Raw genomic sequence first — 27,884 nt, forward strand, 5'->3', positions numbered from 1 at the left:
TTTCTGGAGAACTTACGAAAAAGTCATGAATTTTAACAAGTTTTTGACAATTTGCGAGCAATTTTTTGTTTTTTTCTTTGTGATTTTTAGACGACTATTAAGTTATTTAGAAAAGCTTTAAATCTTTGTGGAGATTTTAACAATTTATGGATGTCAAATTATTAAATAATGACTTTTTAATAAGATTTAAATAAGAAAATCTTCCGAGTGAAAGTCTTTTTCGGGCAAATTGCACGATTTCAACGGAATAAATTTCTAAGTTTTAGGGTAAAAACAAACGCACTGCACATGTTTATTTTAAGCACTTTTATTGAACGATCTTTACCGTCACTATCGTAATAAATATAGTCTTGATTTATCTGCATCTAGAAAGTAGGTTTACGGTTTACAAGCTAAGATCTACGCGTTTAGAACGAATTTGTAGGTTGGAAGCGATCTCCAGTGTGTGTGTATGTATGTGTATTATGGTTTATTTCAACAGGTCATTTATTGTTCAATCACTAAAATGTGAATATAAGCTACGAACTTCCAGCAGTTCAAATCGTGAGTGTTCATAATATCGATAATATGTTGTTTATAGAGATTTTAAATATATATGTATATGCATATCGATTTTTTTTGCTAGAAAGTGTTGAATGTCAATAAAATGGACTTATTATCTTCGTATCACTGGAACACATTTTTGCTTTTTTTTTTGAATTTGTGTTACTAATATCGTCCTACGTGAAGCCATTGTATGGGGAACGGGGTTCGGTTGCCCCTCGCTAAAACGTTGCCAGCTCAACTGATGAAAGGTTTGCTTTTAGTTAGCTGCTTAAACTAATACTGTACGAAACTTATCGGCTTGCGACCCGGTTTATGACCGCTTTAGCCGAAAATGTTGTTCACCAAACTGTTGAATCCGTTGCTGAGTGTTGAGAGGATGCCCTCGTCTGCGGGAGAGCCATTACTGCCGGAGCTTTGGGCCGCCGGAATGGCCAGCTGGGGACGATACTGCGACTGGGATGTTTGGATGGGTCGGTAATAGGCGCCGTCGTTGCGCTGGAAGATACGATGGGAAGCTTGATTTTGTGGGGTACGGATTTTTGTTTGCGTCTTTCTCAGAAAGGTTAATGTTTTACGACATGAGATTATCTTACTTTCAATGATGATTTGTTCAATACTCATTGCTTTGAGTTTTGTTATTCAACAAATAACTTTGATCAATTTGTAGAAACCGAATACTAATTAAAAGTGTGCTAGTGAAAAATGAACATCTCAAAAAAATTAAAACAGTTATACTTTAGCCATTCTGAATCTGTGCTGATATATACAATCGCTTACCATTTGTTATTATGTAACTTAAAATGTACAAAAGTCACATTTAAGACTACCAAATGTTAGTATACACGTGGACCGGACAACAACCCTAAATACGATAACCATAGGAATGTTTGCTATACGTACGATGGCCATGAAAATGATAACAGACGATAGCCATACTGGACGTTAGACCATAACTAATGAAGCAGCTCGAAGCTGACTCGCCGTCGAAAGTGGCGGCCTCTTGCAAACTGCTCAGAATATTCGGACTTAGCTCAATCGGATTAAGGAAGTGGTGCCTCGGAGCCTTTCACGACTGATGAAGAAAAGCGGAGGTAGTTCAAAGGTTCATGAATTTGTTGATATCAATCTCTTTTTAATGGCAAATGTCTTATGAATCTATAAAAAGTCGAGAGCTGGTGTACACTCGAAAGCCGCTTTTTTGGCTAACCTCACTCCGTAAGATAGTTGGTAGTCGATTGCGTCATCGTGGCTTGGAGAATTCACTCTGAAGCGTGAGTAAACCAACAATTGATTGGAAAGGTCATAGCTTCTGTATTGTGGGATGTGCACGGAATAACCTAAATGTCCTGATTTGGTTCCTAGCGTTTTTTTTTCACTCACAGAAAGTTAAAGCAAACGCACATTATGGCCATCGTGAGCTATGAACAAAATTTAGTTTCATAGAAACATGTTTAACTAACACAAAAATTGGCAACCGTCCATAGGGCAAAGATATTTATGGCTAACGGGGTGTCCCCAGTACACACAGACACATGACACACCACATTACAGACATTAGTTAGTGACGGAAGAAGAAAATATTTACAGTGACTTCCACAACCCCTGTGCACACCCTTCAGGTGAAGACTAGCCGATCTGTGGGAGCAGCGATCTCTTGATGCGGCAGTGGAGTGGTCAAGTCGGAGCCGGTCACTCGAGGACCCTCCGTGTTGTGGGCCGCATGGTTTTCCTTGGCTTCCGCTTCCGTTTCGGTGCTGGCAGTGGTCGTTGTCGTTGTTCTAACTCTAGCGGGAGTTGGTTTTGCGACAACTAGAGGAGCGAACGTGGGTAACTTTGTGACGGCTGCTGGCGATGTAAGATTATTACGTCCATCCTGAGGGGTGCTCTCGGATGACATTGACTGTTAATAATGATGGTTATAGGGTTTTAGGTGGTTTACAAATAAGTACGGCTGAAATTCGTTCATTGCGCAGAGAGAGAACAAAGTGAGGAGAAAATAGGTGTTAGTGGGCCAAAACAGTTTAGCAGTGGGCTCAAATCCGCTCAAAATCGTGCGATCAAAAGGCAAAATTAAATGTTAGCTATTTACATTGGTGGGCTGCTCTCACGGCTGGACTTACCTTAGACGGCTGCATGGTGACGTTCAGCAGCGTCGGATGTTGCTCGACAACCATAAAGTCTACATCCCGTGGAACGAATCCGTCCGCGAACACCTCGAGCTTGTACACGCCCGGCATGAGAATTCTCCAGAATTCGCCGTATTTCGTGGTGACGAATCCCACGTCCCTACCCTTGATCTTCAGCTGGGCTCGCTCTATCGGACTGCCGTTGGGATCCATCACAAAACCTTGCACGCCTCGGTGCGCTTCCGCCAGGAACTTAATCAGTGACAGCTGGTTGTCGTCCCAGTATTTGCGCAGTTCGTAAGCCGGCGGAAACTTGCAGCAGGAAACTTCCAGCGTAACCTCCATGCATCCGTGCCACACGTAGTTGAAGTCCTGCATTCCCCCGGTCAGCGGATACCAGGCAGCACCGTTAGTGATGCCGTTTTCAAAAGAAGGCGACGCGGACTTGCAGGCTACTCCCCGGGACATCTTAGCGTGGTTGTTGGCGTACGTCAGCGAAAGATGTTTGAACACATCGTCGTCCGGTGTCAGCGATGGCTGCTGGACGTAACTGTTGAACACTGAGCTCAGAAGGGGTCATGTGGGAAGACGCGAGAAATAGTGAGGAACATATGAGAATATCGATTTTTGCAACATCGGAACAAACTTAAATCTAATCTCACCGGCACAAGTCGACGAAGATCGACAGATCTCTTTTTTCCCGCGAGAAAGCATGGAATCATTCAAAAAGTTACAAACGGAACCAACCTCAATCGAAAGTCTAGAGAAGCATACTTACTGGCATTGGGAGTGTTATCGTACGGGTAGCTAGCAACCAGAGCACCTCCATGCAGAGATCCACTGAGAATGAACTGTATCTTGGAGATCCACTCTTTCACGGCTTCCGTTTCCGGCTGGGATCGTTTGCTGTTCTGCTTGAAGTAGTCTGGGAAGTTACGATTTAAATCGAATCCCCGAGAGTTGTACCGTCCTTGGCCTCCGTCACAGGTACCCTCCTTGGAAGCGGCATACCCATCCGGATTTAGCGAAGGTAGAATATGAATCCTCGTGTTGTCCAACAGCCACTTGATGTAGGGATCACTGGTGTAGCTCGTAATCAGGTACTGAATCAGATGAAGCAACAGTTCGCGACCAACGGCTTCATTACCGTGGATGTTTCCAATATACTTCACATCCGGCTTGCCGAGCATATGTTCGTACGGTGAGGACGACACGACCATCACCCACAAATCCCGGCCCTGTACCGATTTGCCGATGGAGTACAGCGCGGTTAAATTAGGATACCTCGCAGTAGTTGCTCGCAGGTAGCGCGTCATATCATCGTGGTTGTGGTACACAAAATCCAGCGATGAAGTATCCGGACGATATACACGTGGTTCATTCTTACCAGCGCCGTATCCAAGTGGCGATTGACCGTACGGAGGAACCACATCCTGCCGATCGTTTGTGTTGGCAATACTGATCTGGTCCACTGGAACGGGAACCTGGATAGCATAGGCCAGTCCAGCACACAGTACCAGTGCTGTCAGGGCAGTTGATTTGTACGCCAGCTTCGTCATGGCTTATGGGGACCTGAAAACAGGAAGACAAATGAAGATTAGTGATGGGGTTTTCCCTTAGCTCGGTCTTAGTCTGGATTATTCCATTATCAAGGAAGAAACTGGTTCGGTAACATTCTGCACGCGATACTGAATTCAGCAAAACAAAACGCATAAGCAACGAAGACATTAAAAGTGCTAAAGAGGAAACTAATTGAAATTCCTTCGTTAGTTATCTGTAGCAACGAAACCCGTTCAATGTAATTTATTCAGCGGTAAACCGAGTGCGTTTCAATCGGACACACTGAAAACAAGTGTACAAAAATCGTAAAATTTAATGATGTTGATATGAGATGCATCGGGAGAATTTAAAGAAGCTTGAGCTTTTGGTTCTCCATTGTTTTATGCCTAAAGGGGAGGTCAGATCGTATCACTATTTCATCAGTGTCAAAGAGTGATTATCGCTTGACAATTCATTTCCAGCCAATAAAGAAGAGTCAATTTATCTGAGCACTAAAAATAAGTACTATCTTGTTTGTTGTGATAATATTTTTGATTCAAAAGTGATCTACACTTACTAAATACTTCGCTGCAGTTGTTTGCTAGTTTGATTACCTAACGGGGATTTTTTCTTCTTGTCGAAAGTATTATCTGCATTGGAAGAGCTGGCTTAGTAACGGAATCAGTTCTTGTTTAGTAGAAGATGAAAAAACCCAAACACAATTCGCTGCGGCAACAGCATTTTTCAAACCGAATAGCGTTCAGTCTCTGGTTCGAAAAGGTTTTTCCCAAATCAACAAAATTCGGTCAAATTAATGGCGATGAGAATGTTTGTTGTACCATTGAATTGAATTTTATTATTTTCAATTTAAAAGTGAGCATTGAAAAGGTTAAAGCGCAGTAAAACCATAGTTAAAATTGATTATGTGGCAAAAACGACTCAAATAACACAAAAAAGGCAAAAAATCTTACAAAAAGTCAGAAAGCTAAACCCATATGCAGTGAAAATTTTCAATTGTCCATGGTTCAAAAACGACACTAAAATAAGAAATAAATGGTAGCATGACAAAAAATTACACATAAATAAATATTACACAAAACTAACACTGCATTGTAAAGGACCAATTAACAAGGATTCAAAAATGTTACAAAAATGACTCAAAACTAATTTAAAAATACTACAGTTATGACAAAATAGCTGAAAATGGAACAAGTTCAAGACAAAAACGACTTACAATTGATACAATGACAGTAAAATATTATGAATGTCAGAATATTTAATTAAATATTTGAACAATGTGAAAATCACCAAAAAAATTTACCTATGTCCAAAACAAGGGGAATATGATAATAATCTAAAAATAAACAAACCGTCGAAAATGCCAGAACAAAAACTTATGGTAAAATCAATCGTATGACAAATATGACGGAATGAATAACATGTGAAAAAATCGACTAAATGGGGTGACACATAAATAATACAGAATTGATACAAAAATGATACGAACCTGATACTGAAATGGCATTGAAACGACATGAAAAATATGCGAAGGGAACACAAACATGAAATAAATATTACCTACAAATAACTCAGGAAAGACACAGCAATGATTGGCAAAAAAATACCCCAAAGACAAAACAAAATGACAAAAACGATAAAAAAAGAAAACAAGACAGGAAATTGATAAAAACTAATTTTATTTCGACATAAAAATAATACAAAACTGAGGCACCTATAAGACAGAATAATATAAAAATGGAATAAAGGTGATACAAAAATTACCACAAAAACAGGGCAGCAATACTATAGAAATACCATGAAAATAATCTTAGGCCGTCATATAAACAACACAAATCTGTCTCCAAAATGACACTTAAATAATATGAAAATGACAAAAAAAAGCAAAATTATATAAAAGAGAGACAAAAGTAACAAAACTATTACCTACATAAATATGACACAAAAATAACGCAACGATAGTTCAAAAATAATACAAAACTGATACGAAACGATTGCAAAATGAATCGAAAGAGACACTAGAACAAAACAAAATTTCATAAAAATAAAACAAAAAAGACGTGTCTACCAAACCTAACCAAAAGTCTAACCAAAAACGTGTATTCTACGAAAACCTGCACAGAGATTTTTGTGGTGAATTACATGAAGAATAAACGTAATTAAAGATTAAAAATATTATTTATTTTTAATTGTGATGAATTTTTTGTGTGAGTTGAGAACGAATTTGACAGTTAAAATCCCTGCTTTTAATCTCCATCGATTGAATTTGTTTTTGATGTGTTTCATGAGTTTTCAAATCATAAATACCTCCTGTTTGCAAAATATTCGAAGGGTTTTCTAGCCAGTACGAACAACAAACCCAGGTATGTTTAATTTTATCTTCGAAACTTTATATAAATTTGTAAATTAAATTGAGTAGTAATTCAGAGCCCAAAAAAATGAGTAATTACTTAACGCAAAACTGAGTAATACTGTACCCAAAAAGTGAGTAACAATCACTCAGTTTTTAAAACGCCTTGTTTCGCAATTATGCGTATTTACGGAGTTACTCAGTTTTTGAGTTGTTCCACTTTTTACGAAAATGTGTTGTATCTTACTCATTTTAAAGTTATTTTTCCCGAGGGTGTGAAAAATTCTTCCTGCAACCGATTAAAGTTGCATGGAGTTTTTGGTGGGCTTTTTATATATGCCAGGAGAACCATGCACCGCTGAGATGGTGAGTTCGCTCTAAATATTGTGCATTTAAATAAAAATTATCAAAACGTCGCTGATAAACTGCCAGTCAGGCTCACTTCCGACGTTTATTTTCTGTGTTCTCGCAATACTGCAACCATCTCAGCCGCCACTGCGCTGTCAATCCGGTTTACAATAACAAATACATTGAAATCATTCCCGCAGTCCATGTTGTGTGAACACGCAGTTGTTCTATGTGTTTGTAAAATCAAAAGAAAGTTCGGAAGTCGTACTTTCGAACTCCAATTTAGTGCTGGCGCCACAATATATGGCGATAGCATAGCTCTGTTGAAATCAGACCTTAGATGAGCCTTTGCTTTTACACTGTTTTTGTATGTGACGTATATTATGCGATTTTGCTTTCATTAGCATTTTTGTATGACAACAAATATGTTGTTGAACCGTGAACTACGCTTGAAATTATTGAGAAAAAACTTTGTTTACTTTTTTGAGTTTCTTTATCATTGCTTCTTTCGCCATAATCACAAAGTAGTCCGGAAAAACACTCTCTTGCTTCTTCGTGTTTCTTTTTTTTGTTATATTATTTCTCCCGTTACTTAAATACACCTACACATACAGCGCAAATGGCATTTTATGACTCATACTGTAAATTTTCGAGTGTTTGAGAGTTTTTTACTTGCAAAAGGTTCTCTACCGTAGAAAACGTAGAATACAGTTTTCTACGTAGACTACTTACGAGTCCCGAAAAATCGCGTAGAATACCATCCCTGGTTGCCAGATATATTATTTTGGTATTTGAAAACTAAATTTGCATTTTGCGGCAAATGCAGCTTGTTTTATTTTAAATTTGATGGTTCCATCTTATTTCCCGCAAAGTTTTACGTGAGAAACACTTATCACTCCGTGGTAATATGAGCCAATCTCGAGATATAACATTTTTACGAAAAATTGATAACGAAATTTAAAACTATTTTCTTAAAAATGCTATATCTCGAGATTGGCTCATATTTCCTCGGGATGATAGTTGTTTCTTACGTGAAATTTTCCAAGGAACACGATGAAAATATCATACTTTAAATAAAAGTGGCGGCATTTGCCGAAAAATGTAAATTTAGTTTTCAAATACAAAAATAATTTAGCTGGCAACACTTTCGGTCAAAAGCTATATTTTCTCTGAATTCCTTGATTTATTTTCTTCAAAAATCATCTATCAGTATTTTTCGGACATCTTATGAATTGTAAGAATAAGAAAAAAGAGATTTTGAACAAAAAATGCGTGACTTTGCAATAAACGGGGGGAGTCCCACAGAGCGGGGGGTATTCCAATCGACACTAAATTTGAGATTTTTCCAAAGTAACAGTAGATGAATAATTCTGCCAACTTTGAGCAAATCTGTGATGGTCGTGTCCAAGTGGCATGTATACTACGTATGAAATGACCCAACTACATACAAAAAATGAGAAAGAAAGAAAACGGAAAAGAGGTAAATACGACATACCGAAATAGAATAAAACTGATGGAAACGACTTGGCTACAAAAATGGAGACAAAAAATTTATATTTATTTTTGTGCCATTTTATTATTATTTTTTTATTCATTTTTGTATCTCTTTTTTGTCAATTTGTTCATTTTGGCGCCTTCTTCGTGTAATATTTGTATAATTTTGATGTCATCTTTCTTTTAATTGTGCATCAATTGAATAAAATTTATGTTAATGTTCTGTGTAATTTTTATTTTTTCGTGTGATTTTCTTTTGTATCATTTTTTTAAATTTTTTGTATCAATTTTAAATCAGTGTTTTATTTCTTATCATTATTTTTCATTCTTGTGGCAGTTTTTATGTTTCTAGGGTATTATTTTTGAGACATTTTTGTATCATTTTAGTCCCGGTTATTATACACGTTTGATCAGAAAGGTAACTAAACATTATAAAACGATTACATAGAAATAACACAACAATAAATACAAATGATACAAAAAAATACAGGAAAACTAAAAAATAGCTAAAATTCCAAAAATACCCTAAAAAATAAAAATAGAGTCATAATGACAGAAACTAAGCAAACTCTTAAATCAATCGTGTGACAAAAGTGATAAAAATGACATGAGAATGGCAAAGAGGCGATAAAAGTTGATTTAAATCAGATACAAGTATAACACAGAAATAATGCAAAAATAGCAGTAATTTGAAACAAAAAACCTGACAAAAAAGGAAGAGCTATCACAAACTTGTCGCAAAACGGCACTAAAACGGCTTGAAAATGAAGCAAAAATAATACAAATTTGAACAAAAATTTAAACGGGACAGTCAAATTCAATTCAATTCAATTATTAATTTGAATAATGTCAAAATCAAAATGACAAACAAAACAAATGTTAAGATAAACCGTCTAAATGATAACCATAACATCAACATGGCGCAAAAATGATAGAGATGTGACACAAAATGATATAAAAATAACATATAGCAGCAACAAGCATAGAGAAGATACAAAATAGGACAAAAATAACAAAAAAAAAATGACACGAAAATAACATAGAAGTTGACATAACAATGTGAGAAATGTCAAGATGTTGATCATGTGAAAAAATTAACAAAAATTATGAAACATTGAAACACAAGTGACGTAGGTATGATACAACAATAATATGAAACTAAAAAACTGATACAAAGAAATAATACCAAAATATTACAGAAAAAAATAACACAGAAATGAAGCGAAAATTGCACAGAAATGATACAAAACTGCCATAAAAATACTGCAAACTACCGCAAAATAGCACATAAATGACACTGAAATTGAAAAAAATTCAAAAGACACAATAGTTTTCGTGGTATTTTTGACAAATTTGTGCCATTTTGTTAATTTTGGTTCAATCCTCCACCATTCTCGTGGGTTAATATTGTATCAGTTTTTGTCTCGCTTCAACACAACTTTTTCTCTCACACAACACTGACATTGTGAGAATACAGTAATATCTCGATATAAGGCAACCTCGATATAACGTAACTCGATATAACGTAATTTTTACCTCGATATAACGTAACTTTTTAAAATGTATTGAAATTGAAAATAAATGATACAGCAACTGTTTTTACTGCTATAGATTGCTTCAAAAAATATTTGTAGAAAGTTTTGAAACCAATGAAACCAATGCGAAAATTGCCAAAAATGGGAATAAGGAAGGTTTAAAAATACTAATAGGTGATGGGAAATAGGTTTAGCCATTTTTGGGTTATTTTCGTGTCATTTTTTTAACATTTTTATGTCGGTTTTGGTTTATTTTTGTATCGTTTTTGCGTATATGTGTTACTAGTTGAACGTTCCCGGCGATGCTCGGGATCAAAAGTTTCAAAGATAGATTTCTTTTTATGTTTTATTGCTGCATTAGCTCAACTCACTTCAAAAATATAATTCACATATTATACTTCCCAGATCACTTTAAGTACTTCAATATTCTGAGAACGCACAGAACGGAAATACCCATATTGGATTGTTTTTTTGTGATTTTGGGCTGATTTACAGGAACTGGAAGTCACCATTTTGGATTTCAAAATGACGTATGGAGTTCTACTTTCGAAAGTATTGAATTGTTGACCAAATACCACTTTAGGTCATTTTCCTGAAACCGGAAGTCGCCACAAAACTTCGTAGAAAATAAGAAAATAAAAGATTTTTAATGCTTAAGCTGCCTCTTAATCGATATTCAAACCAATGAATCGTAACCTTTCCTCCAGCTAAATGTCCCAAGAGTTCTAGTTTGGATTAACGTAAAAAAAGTAAAACAGGAAGGCGTCGTACACAAATTACGTAACGCATGAAGGGGGGAGAGGGGTTGAGTCTGCGTTACTTATTGTTACGTAGGGGGGGGGGGGTGGGGGTTTGTAGAGACAGTTACGTTACTGTGATGTTTGCTCGAAATTGAAAATTTGATCAGCGTTACATAATTTTAGGGGGGGGGAGTCATGTCGAACGTTACCTATCGTTACATAGGGGGGAGGGGGTCTGAATTCTAGATCTTCAGCGTTACGAAATTTGTGTACGACGCCTAAGGTTAAGAGCTGAATTACCTTCTGGTTAAAAGCTATCTAATAAAAATCAAATTTAAATTCAAAAGTACAAAAGTAAATCGAATGCCGTAATATGTAACTATTCACAACACTACGAAAACATCAGAAATGTAAAATGTTTATGCTTGAGACATGGATTATTCTGCAAAAAAAAAAATTGTAGATGTTGAAAGAACAACGAACATTGTATTGAAAAAAAAACACAAATAATTGAATTTTGATTCAGAGGCGAATTGCGCATAAAAAGTCAAAATTTCGTATAATACGTATAAATTAAAAAAAAAAAGTATTTTCAGGTGATTTTCTGTATTCTGTTTGCTATATGTGGTCCTCGTGGCTCTGTGGTTAGCGATGTCGATTGGCTCCCACACGGTTGTGATATCAGGTTCGATCCCCGATCAGGTCGAGAATCTTTTCGATCTGGATTTTTTTTCGACTCAGCTCTGGGGCACGGTGTATCGCTGTACTTATCCTACAACATACAAAATGTGCTAAAAACAATATCGATAACGAATTTTCTCAGCTAGTCTGGTTGATCGAGAACGCTATTAGAAGGCTAGCGTGCAACATTGTTGTGCGGTATACAGAAAATAATCTTCAAACATACATTTTATATTTTAACATAAACAAACATTTTTGTGAAAAAAGAATCACATGTCATCGCTTTAAATTTTGATTTAGAGGCAAATTTAGCATAAAGAGTCATAATTTTGCATGTTTTACGTAGTTTTATGAATAATATCTCAAGTTTTAGTAATCATATACTTTAAATTTTACCTCAAATGTCTTTCCTGAACGTTAACAAACATTTTAATTAAAAATCAATCACATGTCATCGCTTTTAATGCTGATTTAGAGGCAAATCCAGTAGAAAAGTCATAAATTTGAATGTTTCACGTAGTTTTGTGAATAATATCTAAAGTTTTAGTAATCAGACACTAATTATTTTTCCTCACATGTCTTTCCTGAACGTTAACAAACATTTTAATGAATATTTAGATTAAGAGGCAAATTCAGCATGAAAAGTCACATTTTTGCTTGTTTTACGTAGTTTCGTAAATAAAGTCTCAAGTTTTAGTAATCAGACACCTTTTGATTTTTTCCAAAATGTCTTTCCTGAACGTTAACAAAAATTTTCATGTAAAAAACATGTCACCGCTTATTTTTTTGATTTAGAACGATTTCAAATGATGGTGGTGACTGTACACCACTGAGACGGAGGCAATAACATCAATAAGATCAAGCGTTACGGAGTTCCATTTTTATATAGTAGATTATTGTGTCAAACGCTATTCCAATTGGTCTCGAGATACAGGCGTACCTCGATTTTGCGCACATTCTCGTTTTTGAAGTGCGCGTGAAATCGAATTGTACGAAAAATCGAAGCAAGATTTTTAACATATTTCATAACCCAAAATTATTTTCCGTAATCAGAAATTTGCAAAAAAAAACATCTGAGGGAACATTCAATTATCACAAAACGCTCGAAAAAGGGGTTAGAAAATTTAACAACATAAACAAAAAAAAAATTCAAGGTCAGAAAAAGAGAGTGACATAGGAGAAGAAGGGTGCGAAGAAAGTAATTACTCGCGTTACATGATAAATAGATATTCTCTAATGGGCCGTGTATGGCAGGAACATCTGGAAAATGCTTTAAAGGAATTACCTGGAACAATGAATATGGGTGTAGGTGTGTATGTGTATGGGTATGAGTGTGTTTATGTATGTGTATATGCGTGTGTATGTTTGTATGTATGTGTGTATGTGTGTGGATGTGTATGTGTACGTGTGTGTAGGTAGGTGTCTATGTATGTATGTATGTATGTGTGTATGTGTATGTGTACGTGTGTATATGAGTATGTGTGTGTATGTGTGTATATGTGTGTATGTGTGTTCGTGTGTATGTATACATGTGTGTATGTGTGTTTGTATATATGTGTATATTTGTGTATGTATTTATGTATGTATGTGTGTATGTGTGTTTGTGTGTGTGTGTATGTACGTTTGTGTTTAAGTAAGTGTGGAACCCACACATTCTTTTAGCTCACATACTAACGCTGACCTCTATCAAAAACAGTTTATCTATCTTGCAACAATAGACGTTTTACATAAAAGTGTAAAATAATTACTCCTAAAATAGGTTGCGTCCGTATGGCATCAAATAATGTATACGTTAGCCACGTACACAACCTTTGAAAAGTTTGCTTTTTCGAAATGTTGTTGTTACTGTCTTCTGGAGGTTTTCGGTAGATTCGCTAGTCTATATGGGCAACCCCTTCTTTGTGAACGATGTCTAATATATATAATCCTGCGTTATGTATAATTAAAACAAAAACATTTGAATTAAAAATGTTTTTGAAAAAAGTGTGCGTAAAATCGAGGTAAAATGTGCGTAAAGTCGAAGTACGTAAAATCGAGGGTGCGTATAATCGAGGGTGTGTATAATTGAGGTATACCTGTACGATGCTGGCCTCACAAGCCGGTCATCGTACAAGGTGTTCAATAAGTTCGAATACAACGTTTCATCGTAGGTGCGCATCAAGTGCATTCTGTGTATTGATATTGGTATCAGCAGCCATCAAGGTGGTGAGTGAGAGGGTTCGTCAAAAAATGAACCGCTCGATGCGGAAAACCGCTGGTGATCTGGATGTGTCGATTGGGACTGTACACACCATCATGATGAAAGACCTGGGATACGAACCGTATTAGAAAAACGCGTGTTTCACGGAAAACGGAGGCTACAAGAGGCGGGATAGAGCCAAACTAATACTTTCGCAGCACGCAGGTTAGGAACTCGTGTTTTCTAATAAAAAGTTCGTTGTCTTGCTCTGGTCGCCGACGTTGGTCCGAATCCTCCCTGTCCTACATAAACATCCGCGGTTCTAGAGCATCCCGTCGACGATGGTTTAGTGGCCGCATCCAGGCGTGGGTAGCTACCATTGGTGTTTATCGAGAAAAACGTGAAAATCAACGCCGTGTACTATAAGTCTAAGGTTCTGGTTCTGACGTTCTTCAACATTACGGCGAATATAATCCCAGCGGGATGTTGGAAAAATTTGACAGTTTTTCTCGATGAAGCTTTATGGCCTTCCTGCGCAGAGCGAACATAAAATGAGCACTATGGACCAATTTTAGGAGGTCATTCCCAAGATCTGGGACGCGATACACATGGATCCGGTGCGTACCACGTGCGATTCTTTTAAAATTGTCTTAAAGCCCATCGTACAGTACAAAGGGGGAATGCTCCCAGCCAAAATGCCGTAAAAGTTTTCAATAAACATTGCGTCGAGCAAAATTGACTCAGAAAAGAATATCTTGTACTTTCATTCGTTTAACACATTTTCAATGTGTATTCGAACTTATTGATCACCCTGTAGGTTCGAGTCTCAACTTGGAGAAAACTGTTAGTTTCATTGAGATCATAGCGCTTCTGTCCTGTACACTAAATAATTGACAGCGAAGTCTGTGAACAATTAACAGAAGGTCGAGTTCTGAATCGGAATTTAGTACCAAGGTTTTGTATTTTGTTATGGGGTCATCCACAAATTACGTAAGGGTTTAGGGGGAGTGGGGGAGTTTTATCCAAATTCCTTACGAATGCTTACGAAGGGGAGAGGGGGATTCAAGAGAATCTTACGTAAGATTGAAAAATTTTAAAAATAGGTGAAAAAAAAAGTTTACAAAACTAAAAAAAATAAAATTAGTTGAATTATTCATCCCTGCGATCTTAACAGTTGAATCTTGGGAAAGCAGTGAATTCGCCGTCGCTGGGTGATTGCGTGCTTTACTTCATTTCTACCTAATTTTGAACTTTGTTTACTTTAACATAGTATTACCTGTATTAACTGTATTAACTTGTTTTGTTTTATCCTCTACGAATATGCTATGTGTAAAAAAATGTTTTACCTTCGTAAATATTTTTTTTCCCTTAAAAGACAATCTTACGTAAGATTCGTTGGAGGAAAAGGGTAATGCAAAATCTTACTAAGCTTTAGTATGGGGGGAGGGGGGGTCGAAATTTTCGAAAAAAGTCCTTACATAATTAATGGATGACGCCTTTGTCAAATTGCGGTAACCCAAAATTTTAATGTATCATTCTCGTGTGTTTTTCTATGTTATTTTTGGTAATATTTTTGCACTTTTTATATTTTTCACCATTTTGTGCATCATTGTAACATTTTTGTATGATTTTTATATAATTCCCCTTATTATCATCTCTTTATCGTTATCGAGTCATTTTTGTTGCTTTTTTTTGCATAAATTTCAGACATTTTTGTGTTATTTGTTTTATTATTACAATGTTTTTGTAATTTCAACGTCATCTTTAAATATCTGTTCATTTTTGTGTTAGTTTTGTGCTGGTTTTGTTTCATTGCTGTGACATTTTCATTTATGTATTATTTTCTGTGTAATTTTTGAATATTCGAATTATGATTTCCTATTTTTGTAGTATTTTTGTATCAATTTTGTGTCATAAGCTGTTTTTTTTACAGTATTTATGCTATTGAATATTGTGTTTTTTATATGATATTTGTTTCATTTTTGTAAAATTTTTTACTGTTTTATTCTTGTATCAGTCACATTCATTTTAAAGCCATTTTGGTTATTTTTGTGTTAATATTGTTTAATTTTCATTATTATATCAGTTTTGTGTTCTAGTATCTTTTTGAATCGTTTTATTCTATTAATACTGTACACTACATGTGTTTTTCGACCATTTTCGTGCCATTTCAATTTGGTATTAAGTATGAGTTATGTCATTCTAAGTACACTAAAGTCGCTTTTTACGCGGGGGATACGTGCTGCGTAAAAAAAAAACCGCGTAAAAAATCGCGTAAATTCCGGAATCAGCGTAAAAAAACGCGTAAATTCCGGAATCCGCGTAAAAAACCAGCGTTAATTCTGCATTCCGAGTGAAGGGAAACCGAAATCCGCGCAAAAAAAATACCGCGTAAATTCCGGAATCCGCGTGAAAAATATGCGTAAATTTCGAAATCCGCGTAAAAAAAACCCGCGTAAAAAACCGCGTGAAAAGTGACCTTAGTGTACTTCATTGATCATGACCACTATATTACAGAAATATGTTCCGACCATAAATTCGAAACCGGTTGACCAATAGTGGTTGTCCTCATCGGCGACTAAAAACCATAATACCTCGCTCTTGAAGGTTTTTCAGTAAGAAATGGTTGAAAAAACGACGAGAAAACTTCTAAAAACGAACTACCTAAACAGAACGGGGCATTGTTGTTACAATTTTGAACAACCCCGAAACTCCCAATGACCTGGAAGACAAAAGTACATTATAGAAATACAGAAGACAAAAAATACTCCGGATAATCGAGCCATTTTCTCCGGATAATCGAACCCCGGATAATCGGGCCCCCGGATAATCGAGTCTCCGGATAATCGAGTCCGACCTGTATTTCATTTTTGTTTCAGATTTTTCAGTAATTTTAATACAGTCATACCTCGATATAAGGCAACTTTATTTTTATTTTCTTTATTTTTTTTTATCGAGTTACGTTATATCGAAGCAAAGAAATTTTTTTCAATATGCAAGAATGGTAATGGTTACTCAAATCCATTCCATAACCTATCAGTATTTTTTAACCTTTCTTATGTCCATTTCAAAATATTTTCAGAAGCAAAAAAAAAAATTTTTCCATTGATACAAGAGGTCACTCAAAGATGCGTGAAAACCTATTTCCCATCACCTATCAGTATTTTCAAACCATTCTTATGCTCATTTAGGACAATTTTCAACAAGCAAAAAAAATTTTTTTTAATTGATGCAAGACTGTGAACTGTTACTGAAGGATGCGTGGAAACCTATTTTTCATCACCTATTAGTATTTTAAAGCCTTCCTTATGCCCATTTCGGACAATTTTCGCATTGGTTTCATTGGTTTCAAAACTTACTACAAACATTTTTTTGAAGCAATTCATAGCCCAAAAACAGTTGCTGTATCATTTATTTTTAATTTCAATACATTTTAAAAAGCTACGTTATATCGAGGTAAAAGTTACGTTATATCGAGTTATGTTATATCGAGGTTGCCTTATATCGAGGTTGCCTTATATCGAGGTATTACTGTATTGTTTGTGATAGTTTTGATCTTTTATGTCCAGTTATTATTATATACAATTCCACAATTCCACAATTACTATTCATGAGTTACATACAATTACGTATTACCTTGAGATGAATAAACCCTTTCTCAGTTAGGACGTCACCTAACATTAAGACTAAAAATCATCTTCAGAACTTATTTTTTCTCATCAAACACCAATTTGACTAGATTATTGCAGCATAAAGCATATTGTATCTTAAATTAAAGTAAGATTTCTGTCTGATTCATTTTAGTAACGTGAGAAGCTCTTGGCTTCTGAGAAAAAGGAATTTATTGTGTTCGTTTTGAACTTGGAGAAATCTTCTATTTCCTTTTACAGAAATGCTTTTATAGTCATAAAACAGAGATTTTTCACATCCTGATGATAAGCCAAGTGGATCAGAAATGAAAGAGTTATATGTGATTGGGGCCATCATGTTTCCGTTTCAGGTAAAGCTGTTAGTTGTATGTACCTAGTGCTATGAAACGTCGAATCAAAAACTTTTTGCCAAAAGAGTTTTTTTTGTTCCTAACTTGATTCCCAAAAACAGGTTTGAAATCCTGCTCTTTGTTTCTATTTAATAACCTATGAATATAAATCAAATATCAACCGTAATCAGCTGCTGTGAAGCATGAATCCGTTGACGTCACTGAAGATGCGGATAATAAGAAGAAGAAAAAGGTCGCACTTGGCTGCTTTATGCACCCATCGCTACGGAGCACGCGCCACTCTAGGCAAGGTCTCAAGGTCAAGGACAGAGTAGATACTCTGGTTCTTCTTCCCTGCTCTACTGTCAGCTGATGTTGGCCCTCAACAGCCAATGTTTAATGTACGTAGTAGCGTGCTTTAAAACTGTCGCCAGCCGATCCGGAGCTGCTGCTGCAGCTTGCCATTGCAGTGCACAACCAGTCAAAACCGTGTTCCTTCAGGTTGACCTATTTGAAAGTTTCTCTTTCGTTGTGTGTACTCTTTTTTCCAGTGGAATGTAATTCACCACCTCGTGCGTCACCCGAGACGGATTGGAATGCTCCAGGGTACAAGTAAAGTGAGAGTCTCTCCACTCGACAGTCGCGGCAAAGTGTTACTACCAGACGCTGAATTTTTCGCTACTTCAGCAGAACTGAAGTTTTTGGTTGTTTACTTATCCACCTTCCACCAATTACGAAAGGTGCGAAAAGTGAATGTTTCTGCGAGAGTCAAGTTTTTCGCTCTACTCACTTAGCGGGAAGGTTAAGCTCGAGTTCGCAGAATTTCATCTCTACCGAATTGTTAGATGTGCTAATTTTAACCTGTCCGCAACATTTGCATTTCTTTTGTTTTGCTTCACGGGCAGCATAACAATCAATTCGGGCGGAAACTTGTTTTTGCCTCCGGGCGACGGGACTGGATTTCTAAATGAAACAATTTCCGAAGCCGAAACTGTCTCGTGCGAAGCAAAACAAAGCCAGAAAGGCAGGCGCAAAAGAAAATCGAGGTGATCCCATTTCCGCGTCACTCCCAAGCAAGCGAACCAGGTGGCGTGGTGCGCTAATTTCACCCCGCGTTGTCACTCACCTGCACCCGTTGCACCATCAACGACGCAACCGAACCAACCCTGACAGACAAACGGTGCAGAGAACTGAATGAAATTCCACGCGATGCAAACTCTAGGCCTGGTAAAATGCTAAATATGGTAAATCCGTAGCACTCACCGTCTTCGTCACTTTGTCAACTAGTTTACTAGCACTGTAACAAATGGGCGCTGATCGATGTTGCGATGCGCGGTAATTATGCGTTAGAAAGTTATGGAACACTGATTCACCCGGAGTTGTGTCGGGGGACCCAGCAGAACGTGTTTTATTCGCTATGCTTACTAATTCCGCGATCGCCATCTGTCTGTCGGTCATTCGACCATAAGTACGAACGGACGGACGGACAGCTGATCGACTAAAAATAGCTTTTCTTTTTTCTTCTCGCGGAAGCGGTGTTAGTCTAAGAGGAGAATTTATGTCATGACTTGATTAAAGTGCTGACGAGGTGGGGAATTTCCGGTTAACATGAAAAATTCCTATCGCATGATCTTCAAATTTCTTCTTTGAAACAAATAGAATCAATTTGCCTAACAGTTAGCTGTTTGCTTCACAGCTGTCTGGTGGTTTAATTCCAATTATGATGTTGGATTGTTCATATCTCAGTTGGTTCAACTTAACAACCTCAATTGCGTTAAGCTTCTGTACCAGCTGATAGCTCCCACATGAAACCGATTATGCTTCCATGCAAATCACAGTTTTCGTTTTAGAGGTTTTTTGAAGTAGAATACTTCTCTCAGGAAGTTGGGCTACATAGGGATGTAAAATAAAAATCTAAAACCGAAAAAAGTGAAAAATATGTCCAATTTCAAATGCTAATAAATCGGTTAGTTTTCGATGGATTTCCTTCGTTCTTTCAGCAATAGATTGGAAAATCTTCTAAGATTCTACCCAAATGCAGATAATTGTAATTTTATTTTTCAAACTATTGTACAAGTGAAAATAGTCAAGCCTTGTCAAAACGAAAACTTCGACCTCTGATTGGTCGTTATATGATTGCTTCCCAAGCACGGTCGACAGAATCATAGACCTTGCCATTTGAAATGTGCTGTTTGGCCTATATAAAAGCCTGTTTCACCCGAAGCCGCTCATTATAATTCTAGACTGCGACAACAGCAGTCCTCCCTTAGCAGTAGCAGTGCAGTGCAGTGGATACAGCAGCAGTAGCAGTGCAACGGATATAGGCCACAGCTGTGTTATGGCAACGGATTGCTGAGCGCGTCTCAGCATCGATAGCAGGACCAGGTGATGCGGGACAGCGGATACCAATGGCAACGGAAGCGTCCACTACTGTGGCAACGGGGATAGCGCAGCGGTTGACGTTGGTCTCAGCATCAATATAAGCAGGGCCAGCTGATGCAGTGTGGCATTTTAGTGAAATGCTGTCTCTGAGCGATTGCAGGCACACCAGCAAATGCATCCATTAAAAAAGAACATTCTGGAAAGCTTTTGAGTGATTATCTTCCCTCAAGGAATACTTTATTCGCACTGCCAGTGATAACGCAAAGATGTGATCGGCATCTTATCAAACATTGAATTAAACAACAAATTGTCCTTTTCAGGATGAAATAAAAACCTAATTGAAGAGTTAATATTTTCTCCTAAATCAATTTACACTTTCAAGAAATTTGAAACAGGTATATACATATTTGACTTCATCTCCGTGTCTCAGAACGTACTGAATTATCTTTTCCTTCAGTCATGAGCACAACATCTGAAAAGCTTTCATTATCAGCATAAAAATTAATTTTTCACATAATTAAAATTCAAAAATTATCAAGTCCAAATCATGACAAGCAACTATATTATTGAGAATGGTCAATCCTTGTTGATGCGCGAAATTTGACTGATCTGATTAGTCGTTAATATGATTGCTTCCCAAGCACGGTCGACAGAATCATAGACCTTGGCATTTTAAATTTGCTATTTGTCTGTATAAGAGTAAGGATGGGAATAATCGACTGAAATGGCTATCGATAGTTATCGATGATTGCCTACTACTATCGATAGGTTTTTCATCCTTATATCAGAGCCTGTTTCTGTCGAAGCCGCTCATCAGGGACGAATGACCGTTTGGGTTAAAGTCCCTTCAAAAGAAATCAACATCAACAGCAACGAAGCCGCTCATAATAGTTCTAGACAGCGACAACAGCATTCTTTCCTTAGCAGCAGCAGTAGCAGTGCAGTGGATACCAGGCGGATAGCGGCCACAGCTGTGGCATAGCAATGGATAGTGCACTAGTTGCAGCGAATCTCAACATCGATAGCAGCTGGGCCAGTTGATGCAGGGACAGCGGATACCAACACCAGCGTGTAGCGGCCAAAACATTGGCATGGCTACGAATAGCGTAGCAGTTGCAGCGGGTTTAGCATCGATAGCAGCTGATGCAGTGAAGCACTTTAGTGGAATGCAGTCTCTGTGCGATAGCGGGCACTAGTAAATGCATTCAATAAAAGTTGACTCATTTTGACAACACATGAGCCGTCTAGTTTTTAGTTTTAAATCAGCTTTTCACTGTTTATTTTATCACAAGGAATACTTTAATCGCACTGTCAGTGATAACGCCAAGATGTGATCGGTATCTTATCCGAAATTGAATTGAACAACAAATTAAAAAATGACTGACACGCAAGCAGCCGGGTTTCTTTCTTGTAAAAGTATTCTACTTCATCCTTGCGGTCATGGCTTTGCACACAACCCTCCTGTGATTTTTTTTATTTAAATAAGTTTTAGAACTATTTTTTTTAATATCGTACACAGCTGTACGATAGATGATTGTATAATTTATTCTACAGATGCAGTTCAATGACGAACCATTTGAAGCAAACTTTAGAAAAAAAATCAAAAATGATGTTTCTATCCGATCTTTGCCGGCACATATCTTAATACTCAATATTCGTGAAAATAGAAGCACACGGATCGATTGAGAGATGAAGAATAATAATAATTAAGAACAACGTTTCCATTCCGCGTCGAACACTCGACAGAAACGGACGTGCAAAGTGGTCGTTCTATTACAATCCGGTCCATGTGTACGAATAGCCAAACAAAAGAGTGTGTTATTCGCGCTAAAGGCCAATTAGATTGTGAGTTGTGTCGATACGTTCTGTACCCGGCTCGCAACTTTGGCTGTATTGGTGCAAAATACCAGCTGCAGTTTTGATCTGTGCACAGTGAATAGATCTTTCTAATTCAAGGCCATCATTTGACAGTCGAGTCGGTCGCTGTGCCGAGTGATCTCACACCCGGCTCACTGCTGGTGGCTGTATTGGTGCTGCTGTACTGGTGCTGCTGGCTGCTTTGGGTGCAGCTTCGAACGATCGGACAACCACTGCTGGAAGGAAGAAGTGAATAGGTACGTGTTCTTGTCGGCGCTAGTGCGCTACATTTAGCGCGATGGATATAGATCCCTTGCTCCCGTGCCACCATCCCCGAACCCCCTTGACCCTGACCCTGTTCATTCTCCAGTCCCCCCTCGCCCCAGGCTTTACCCGGACGGATCTCAACAGGGCAGCTATACCGTTTATTTTCGTCCCAAGGCAGGAGTGAATTCAAAGCGATTAAACATACTGCAAATTTCTAAAGACCGCTCTGAGCTCTTCACACGCGAGTATCGCGTTTACATACCCGCACGAGACGTGAAGATCGACGGTGTCATAACCGATTCGAGTCTGTCTGTCGAGTGTATCCTAAAAAGCGCAACCGGTTGCTTCAAAAATACCGAAACACAGGCGAAGATTTTGGATTGTAAGCAATTGCGGTCCATGTCTCTCGTCGGCGGTAAAAAAGTTTACACTCCGGCAGACTCGTTTCGCGTTACGTTTGCCGGATCTGCATTCCCTAGCCACGTCTCGATCGATCGGGTTCGTCTGCCTGTGCGATTGTATGTACCCCGTGTTATGAATTGCACCAATTGCAAGCAGTTAGGCCACACAGCCGCCTACTGCTGCAATAAGGCACGATGTAGCAAGTGTGGGGAGACTCATGCGGAAGATTCTTGCAGTGTTAATACTGAAAAATGTATTCACTGTGGGGAAAACCAGCATGAGCTCTCCACATGCCCGGTGTACATGCAGCGCAGAGATAAAATCAAGCGGTCACTTAAGGAGCGTTCAAAGCGTTCTTATGCTGAGATGCTGAAGAAGACCGTGACCACTTCTACCATAACATCGAACCCCTTTGATCTGTTGTCCTCTGATGGAACCGATTCTGACGATTCATCAGCGGGAACATCTTATGCCAATCCTGGGGAGTCTAGGAAGAGGAAAAATGTTTCTTCTCCTAAACTTCCCCGTAAAGGTCCTAAGATTTCCCAAAGTGTAATGAAAAGTACGAACAAACCAAACAGTGCTGCGGAAAAACCGAAGCAAACTCCTCCTGGGCTTGCAAATTTAACGTCCCAGAAGAAGTTCCCAGCACTGCCAGGAACATCTAAAACCCCAGTTGTTCCTTTTGCACATCCAGTTGATGAAACAAACTCTGGATTAGTGAAATTTTCTGACATTGTGGACTGGATTTTCGAAAATTTCAATGTACCCGATTCAATTAAAATTTTTCTTACAGCATTCCTCCCAACAGTTAGATCATTTTTGAAGCAGTTGACTGCCCAATGGCCCCTCCTTGCAGCGATTGTATCCTTCGATGCCTAATTCAACTGCGTATATGAAGGATTCTATCTCTGTCTTACAGTGGAATTGTAGAAGTATTTTACCAAAAATTGATTCGTTTAAAGTTTTGATAAATGAAAACAAATGCGATGCATTTTCCCTTTGTGAAACTTGGCTTACTTCAAATATTGATCTCAACTTCCATGATTTTAATATTATTCGCCTTGATCGAGACACCCCATATGGAGGAGTACTTTTAGGGATTAAAAAGTGCTATTCTTTCTATCGTATTAACCTCCCCTCGATTCCAGGCATCGAAGTTGTCGCATGTCAAATGACAATACAAGGTAAAGAGCTTTGTATTGCCTCAATATATATTCCTCCCAGAGCACAGGTTGGGCAACGGCAGCTCTTTGATTTAATAGAACTTCTCCCCTCGCCACGTTGGATTTTGGGAGACTTCAACTCTCATGGTGTGGCTTGGGGATCCCCTTACAATGATAACCGCTCCTCTTTAATCTATAACCTTTGCGATGACTTCGACATGACTATTTTAAACAACGGTGAAATGACACGTATCCCGAAACCTCCAGCGCGCCCAAGCGCTCTGGATCTATCCTTATGTTCGACGTCGCTACGGTTGGATTGCACATGGAAGGTAATCCTCGATCCTCACGGTAGCGACCATCTGCCTATTCTTATTTCAATTACAAACGGGTCAACTCGCATGCGACCAATTGACATTCCGTATGACCTCACACGGAATGTCGATTGGAAGTTATACGAGGAAATGATTTCAAAAGCGGTCGAGTCGTTTCAACATCACCCACCACTTGAAGAATACAACCTCCTCGCGGGCTTAATCCTCGACGCCGCGTTGCAAGCCCAAACGAAGAAATATCCCGGCGTAACGATCAAAGAGCGGCCTCCAACTCCGTGGTGGGACAAAGAGTGCTCCGATGTCTACACGCAAAGATCCGACGCGTTTTTGGCCTTCCAGAAGGGAGGTATACCCGACGACTATATACGGTATTCGGAGCTTAATACCAAGCTTAAAAGCCTGGCTAAAGCAAAGAAACGCGGATATTGGCGTCGGTTCGTGAACGAGACGTCGAGGGAGACATCGATGAGCACTCTTTGGAACACAGCCCGAAGAATGCGGAATCGCGTAACGGTCAACGAAAGCGAGGAGTCTTCAAGTCGGTGGATATTTGATTTTGCCAGGAAAGTATGTCCGGACTCTGTTCCTGAGCAAAACATTGTTCGCGATGCGTCTCCGGGCCACGACGCGATAGAATCACCTTTTACGATGGCAGAATTTTCAGTTGCCCTTCTGTCCTGTAACAATAACGCGCCTGGGTTAGATAGAATCAAATTCAACTTGTTGAAGAATCTACCCGGCAATGCCAAGAGGCGCTTGTTGAACTTGTTCAATAAGCTCCTGGAGCAAAACATTGTACCGCAGGATTGGAGGCAAGTGAAGGTGATCGCCATCCAAAAACCAGGGAAACCAGCTTCTGATCACAACTCTTATAGGCCGATTGCAATGCTATCCTGTATCCGGAAATTGATGGAAAAAATGATACTCCGTCGTTTAGACCATTTGGTCGAATCAAATGGTCTACTATCAGATACTCAATTTGGCTTCCGCCGTGCCAAAGAGACGAATGATTGTCTTGCGTTGCTTTCAACAGATATTCAGCTGGCGTATACTCGCAAAGAACAAATGGCGTCTGCGTTCTTGGACATTAAGGGGGCTTTTGATTCCGTTTCTTTTGACATTCTTTCGGGTAAACTTCACCGACAAGGATTTTCTCCAATTTTGAACAATTTTTTGCACAATTTGCTGTCCGAAAAGCACATGCATTTTACGCACGGCGATTTGGCAACTTTTCGCATTAGCTACATGGGTCTTCCCCAGGGCTCATGTTTAAGCCCCCTTCTTTACAATTTTTATGTAAATGACATCGACGAATGTCTGGCAAATTCATGCACGATAAGACAACTTGCAGACGACAGTGTAATCTCTGTTACAGGAGCCAAAGCTGCCGATTAGCAAGGACCATTGCAAGATACCTTGGACAATTTGTCTGCTTGGGCTTTACAGCTAGGTATCGAATTCTCTCCGGAGAAGACTGAGATAGTAGTTTTTTTTAGGAAGCATGAACCTGCTCAGCTTCAAACACAATTAATGGGTAAAACGATTTCTCAGGTTTTGGTACACAAATATCTTGGTGTCTGGTTCGACTCTAAAGGCACCTGGGGTTGTCACGTGAGGTATCTGATGAAAAAATGTCAACAAAGAGTGAATTTTCTTCGTACAATAACCGGACAATGGTGGGGTGCCCACCCAGGAGACCTTATAAGGCTTTACCAAACAACGATACTGTCTGTTATTGAGTACGGGTGTTTCTGCTTCCGCTCCGCAGCAAACACACATTTGATCAAACTGGAGCGAATACAATATCGTTGTTTGCGTATCGCCTCGGGTTGCATGCAATCGACCCATACGATGAGTTTGGAGATCTTAGCTGGAGTACTACCATTGAAAAACCGCTTCTGGAGCCTGTCTTCTCGTATTCTAATCAAATGTGAGGTCTTGAACCGTCCCGTGATTGAAAATTTTGAAAGGTTAATCGAACTTAATTCTCAAACCCGTTTTATGACATTGTATTTCAATCACATGTCCAAAAATATTAACCCTTCTTCGAATATTCCAAATCGTGTCGACTTATCAAATACTTCTGATTCTACTGTGTTTTTCGATACATCCATGATAGAAGAAACTCGTGGAATCCCGGATCATTTACGCGTGCAGCAGATCCCTAAAATTTTTTCCAATAAATATCGAAACATCAACTGCGACAATATGTACTACACTGACGGATCACTTCTTGATGGGTCCACTGGCTTCGGTATCTTCAATAACAATTTAACCGTCTCCCATAAGCTCGATAATCCTGCTTCTGTTTACGTCGCAGAATTAGCTGCAATTCAGTACACCCTAGGGATTATCGAAAAAATGCCCACGGACCATTATTTCATCTTTACGGACAGCCTTAGTTCCATTGAGGCTCTCCGATCGATGAAAGATGTTAAGCACTCTCCGTATTTCCTGGGGAAAATACGGGAACATTTGAGTGCTTTATCCGAAAAATCTACTCAGATTACCTTAGCGTGGGTCTCACTGCTCGATATCGGGTAATGAGAAAGCGGACTCTTTGGCTAAGGTGGGCGCAACAAACGGTGATATTTATGAAAGACCAATTGCCTTTAATGAATTTTTTGCATTTGTACGTCAGAATACGATCATCAGTTGGCTTGGACCAAGGGGGAACTGGGAAGGTGGTTACATTCCATAATCCCCAAGGTATCGACGAACCCGTGGTTCAAGGGGTTGGATGTAAGTCGGGATCTCATTTGCGTGATGTCCCGGCTTATGTCCAATCACTATAGATTTGACGCGCATCTCCGTCGTGTTGGGCTCGGGGAAAGTGGTATCTGTGCCTGTAGTGAAGGTTATCACGACATAGAGCACTTTGTTTGGTCATGCCCTGTACACCGCGACGCCAGGTCTAGATTAATAGCTTCCCTGCAGGCCGAAGGTAGGCAGCCGGCTGTTCCTGTTCGTGATGTCTTGGCGAGCCGTGACCTATCCTACATGTCCCTTATATACGTTTTCCTGAAATCCATCCACGCCCCAGTTTAGTCCTATTCCCTTCCGCCTACATCCAACCAAACGACAAGAACACGTTGAGACCCCGGATCCGGAAACAGCAATCAGACCAGCACGATACTCTCAAGGCCCGATGGAAACAACCCAATATGCCAGTCCGTAATATCTTGGCCCAGCAGCGGAACAAATTTAATGTGCTGCTTACCTATGGCAATGAAAACCATCAAACAGCAAACCTGTGCTTTTAATGCAAAATATTCTAGCTTTAAGTTAGATTTAGTTTCAGCTCGTAGTCGGCAGCAAGGATAAAAAATTTACTTTTAGTTATTAAGATACTTTAGAAAGTAAGCTACCAGATATAATTGGCACCGTTAAACATTGAATTGTATTTGTGCCGTGTCAAATAAACTATAGATGAAGAAAAAAAAAGAACGTTTTGCATCTGCGTAACGCCACGCTTCAATGCTTCGAATAATCAGATTACAAGGTTCTCAATATTGTTTCTTGGAGATTTTCATTTCTTCAAACGTTGCGTATTTCAAAGTAACGAACAAAAATGCATCTGTATTTACATCGGATTGCTCGCAATCATAAAGTATCTGATTGGGTAATTAAATGTTGTTATATGTGTTGCATTCACTCTCCATACCCGCAATCACTCGATCTGTTGAACATTAGTATTCACCTATTTTCCCCATTAAAGTACGGTCAATCTGCATGACAATAAGGAAACCATGTAAATCTAAAAGCGGCAAAGGTTCCCATTTGCAACTTTTACTTTTAAATTTTTTTTTGTTATCGTTACTTTCTGCTTACTTCCAATCACGCCGCTTCACGCCACTCGAAAATATCTCACTTCGAGTGAGCTTATTAGCGCTTGCGTGATTTGATCTTCACACATTGGCCTTCTCCACCAGGGGGGAAG

At 38.6% G+C, this 27,884-nt stretch overlaps 1 protein-coding gene across 4 annotated transcripts in view; it reads right to left on the reverse strand.

Moving 5' to 3' along the window:
* Positions 1–291: 291 nt before the first annotated feature.
* Positions 292–27,884, reverse strand: part of LOC129718381 (carboxypeptidase D) — a 42,204-nt gene continuing 14,611 nt past the window's right edge. Inside the window, exons 2-5 of one of the 4 annotated variants that reach the window (XM_055669126.1) lie at positions 3,451–4,244; positions 3,335–3,364; positions 2,667–3,232; positions 292–1,041 (exon numbers count right to left, since the gene is read on the reverse strand). In XM_055669126.1, the coding sequence (XP_055525101.1) occupies positions 868–1,041; positions 2,667–3,232; positions 3,335–3,364; positions 3,451–4,231 (1,551 nt within the window). In that variant the 5' untranslated portion in view covers positions 4,232–4,244 and the 3' untranslated portion in view covers positions 292–867. Of the gene's footprint in view, positions 1,042–2,131; positions 2,498–2,666; positions 3,233–3,334; positions 3,365–3,450; positions 4,245–27,884 lie in introns of those variants that run through there. The other 3 variants (XM_055669124.1, XM_055669127.1, XM_055669125.1) reach the window with 3 other exon arrangements.

The sequence above is a fragment of the Wyeomyia smithii genome, chromosome 1 (assembly GCF_029784165.1).
Source record: "Wyeomyia smithii strain HCP4-BCI-WySm-NY-G18 chromosome 1, ASM2978416v1, whole genome shotgun sequence".
NCBI classification, from domain to species: Eukaryota; Metazoa; Arthropoda; class Insecta; order Diptera; family Culicidae; genus Wyeomyia; species Wyeomyia smithii.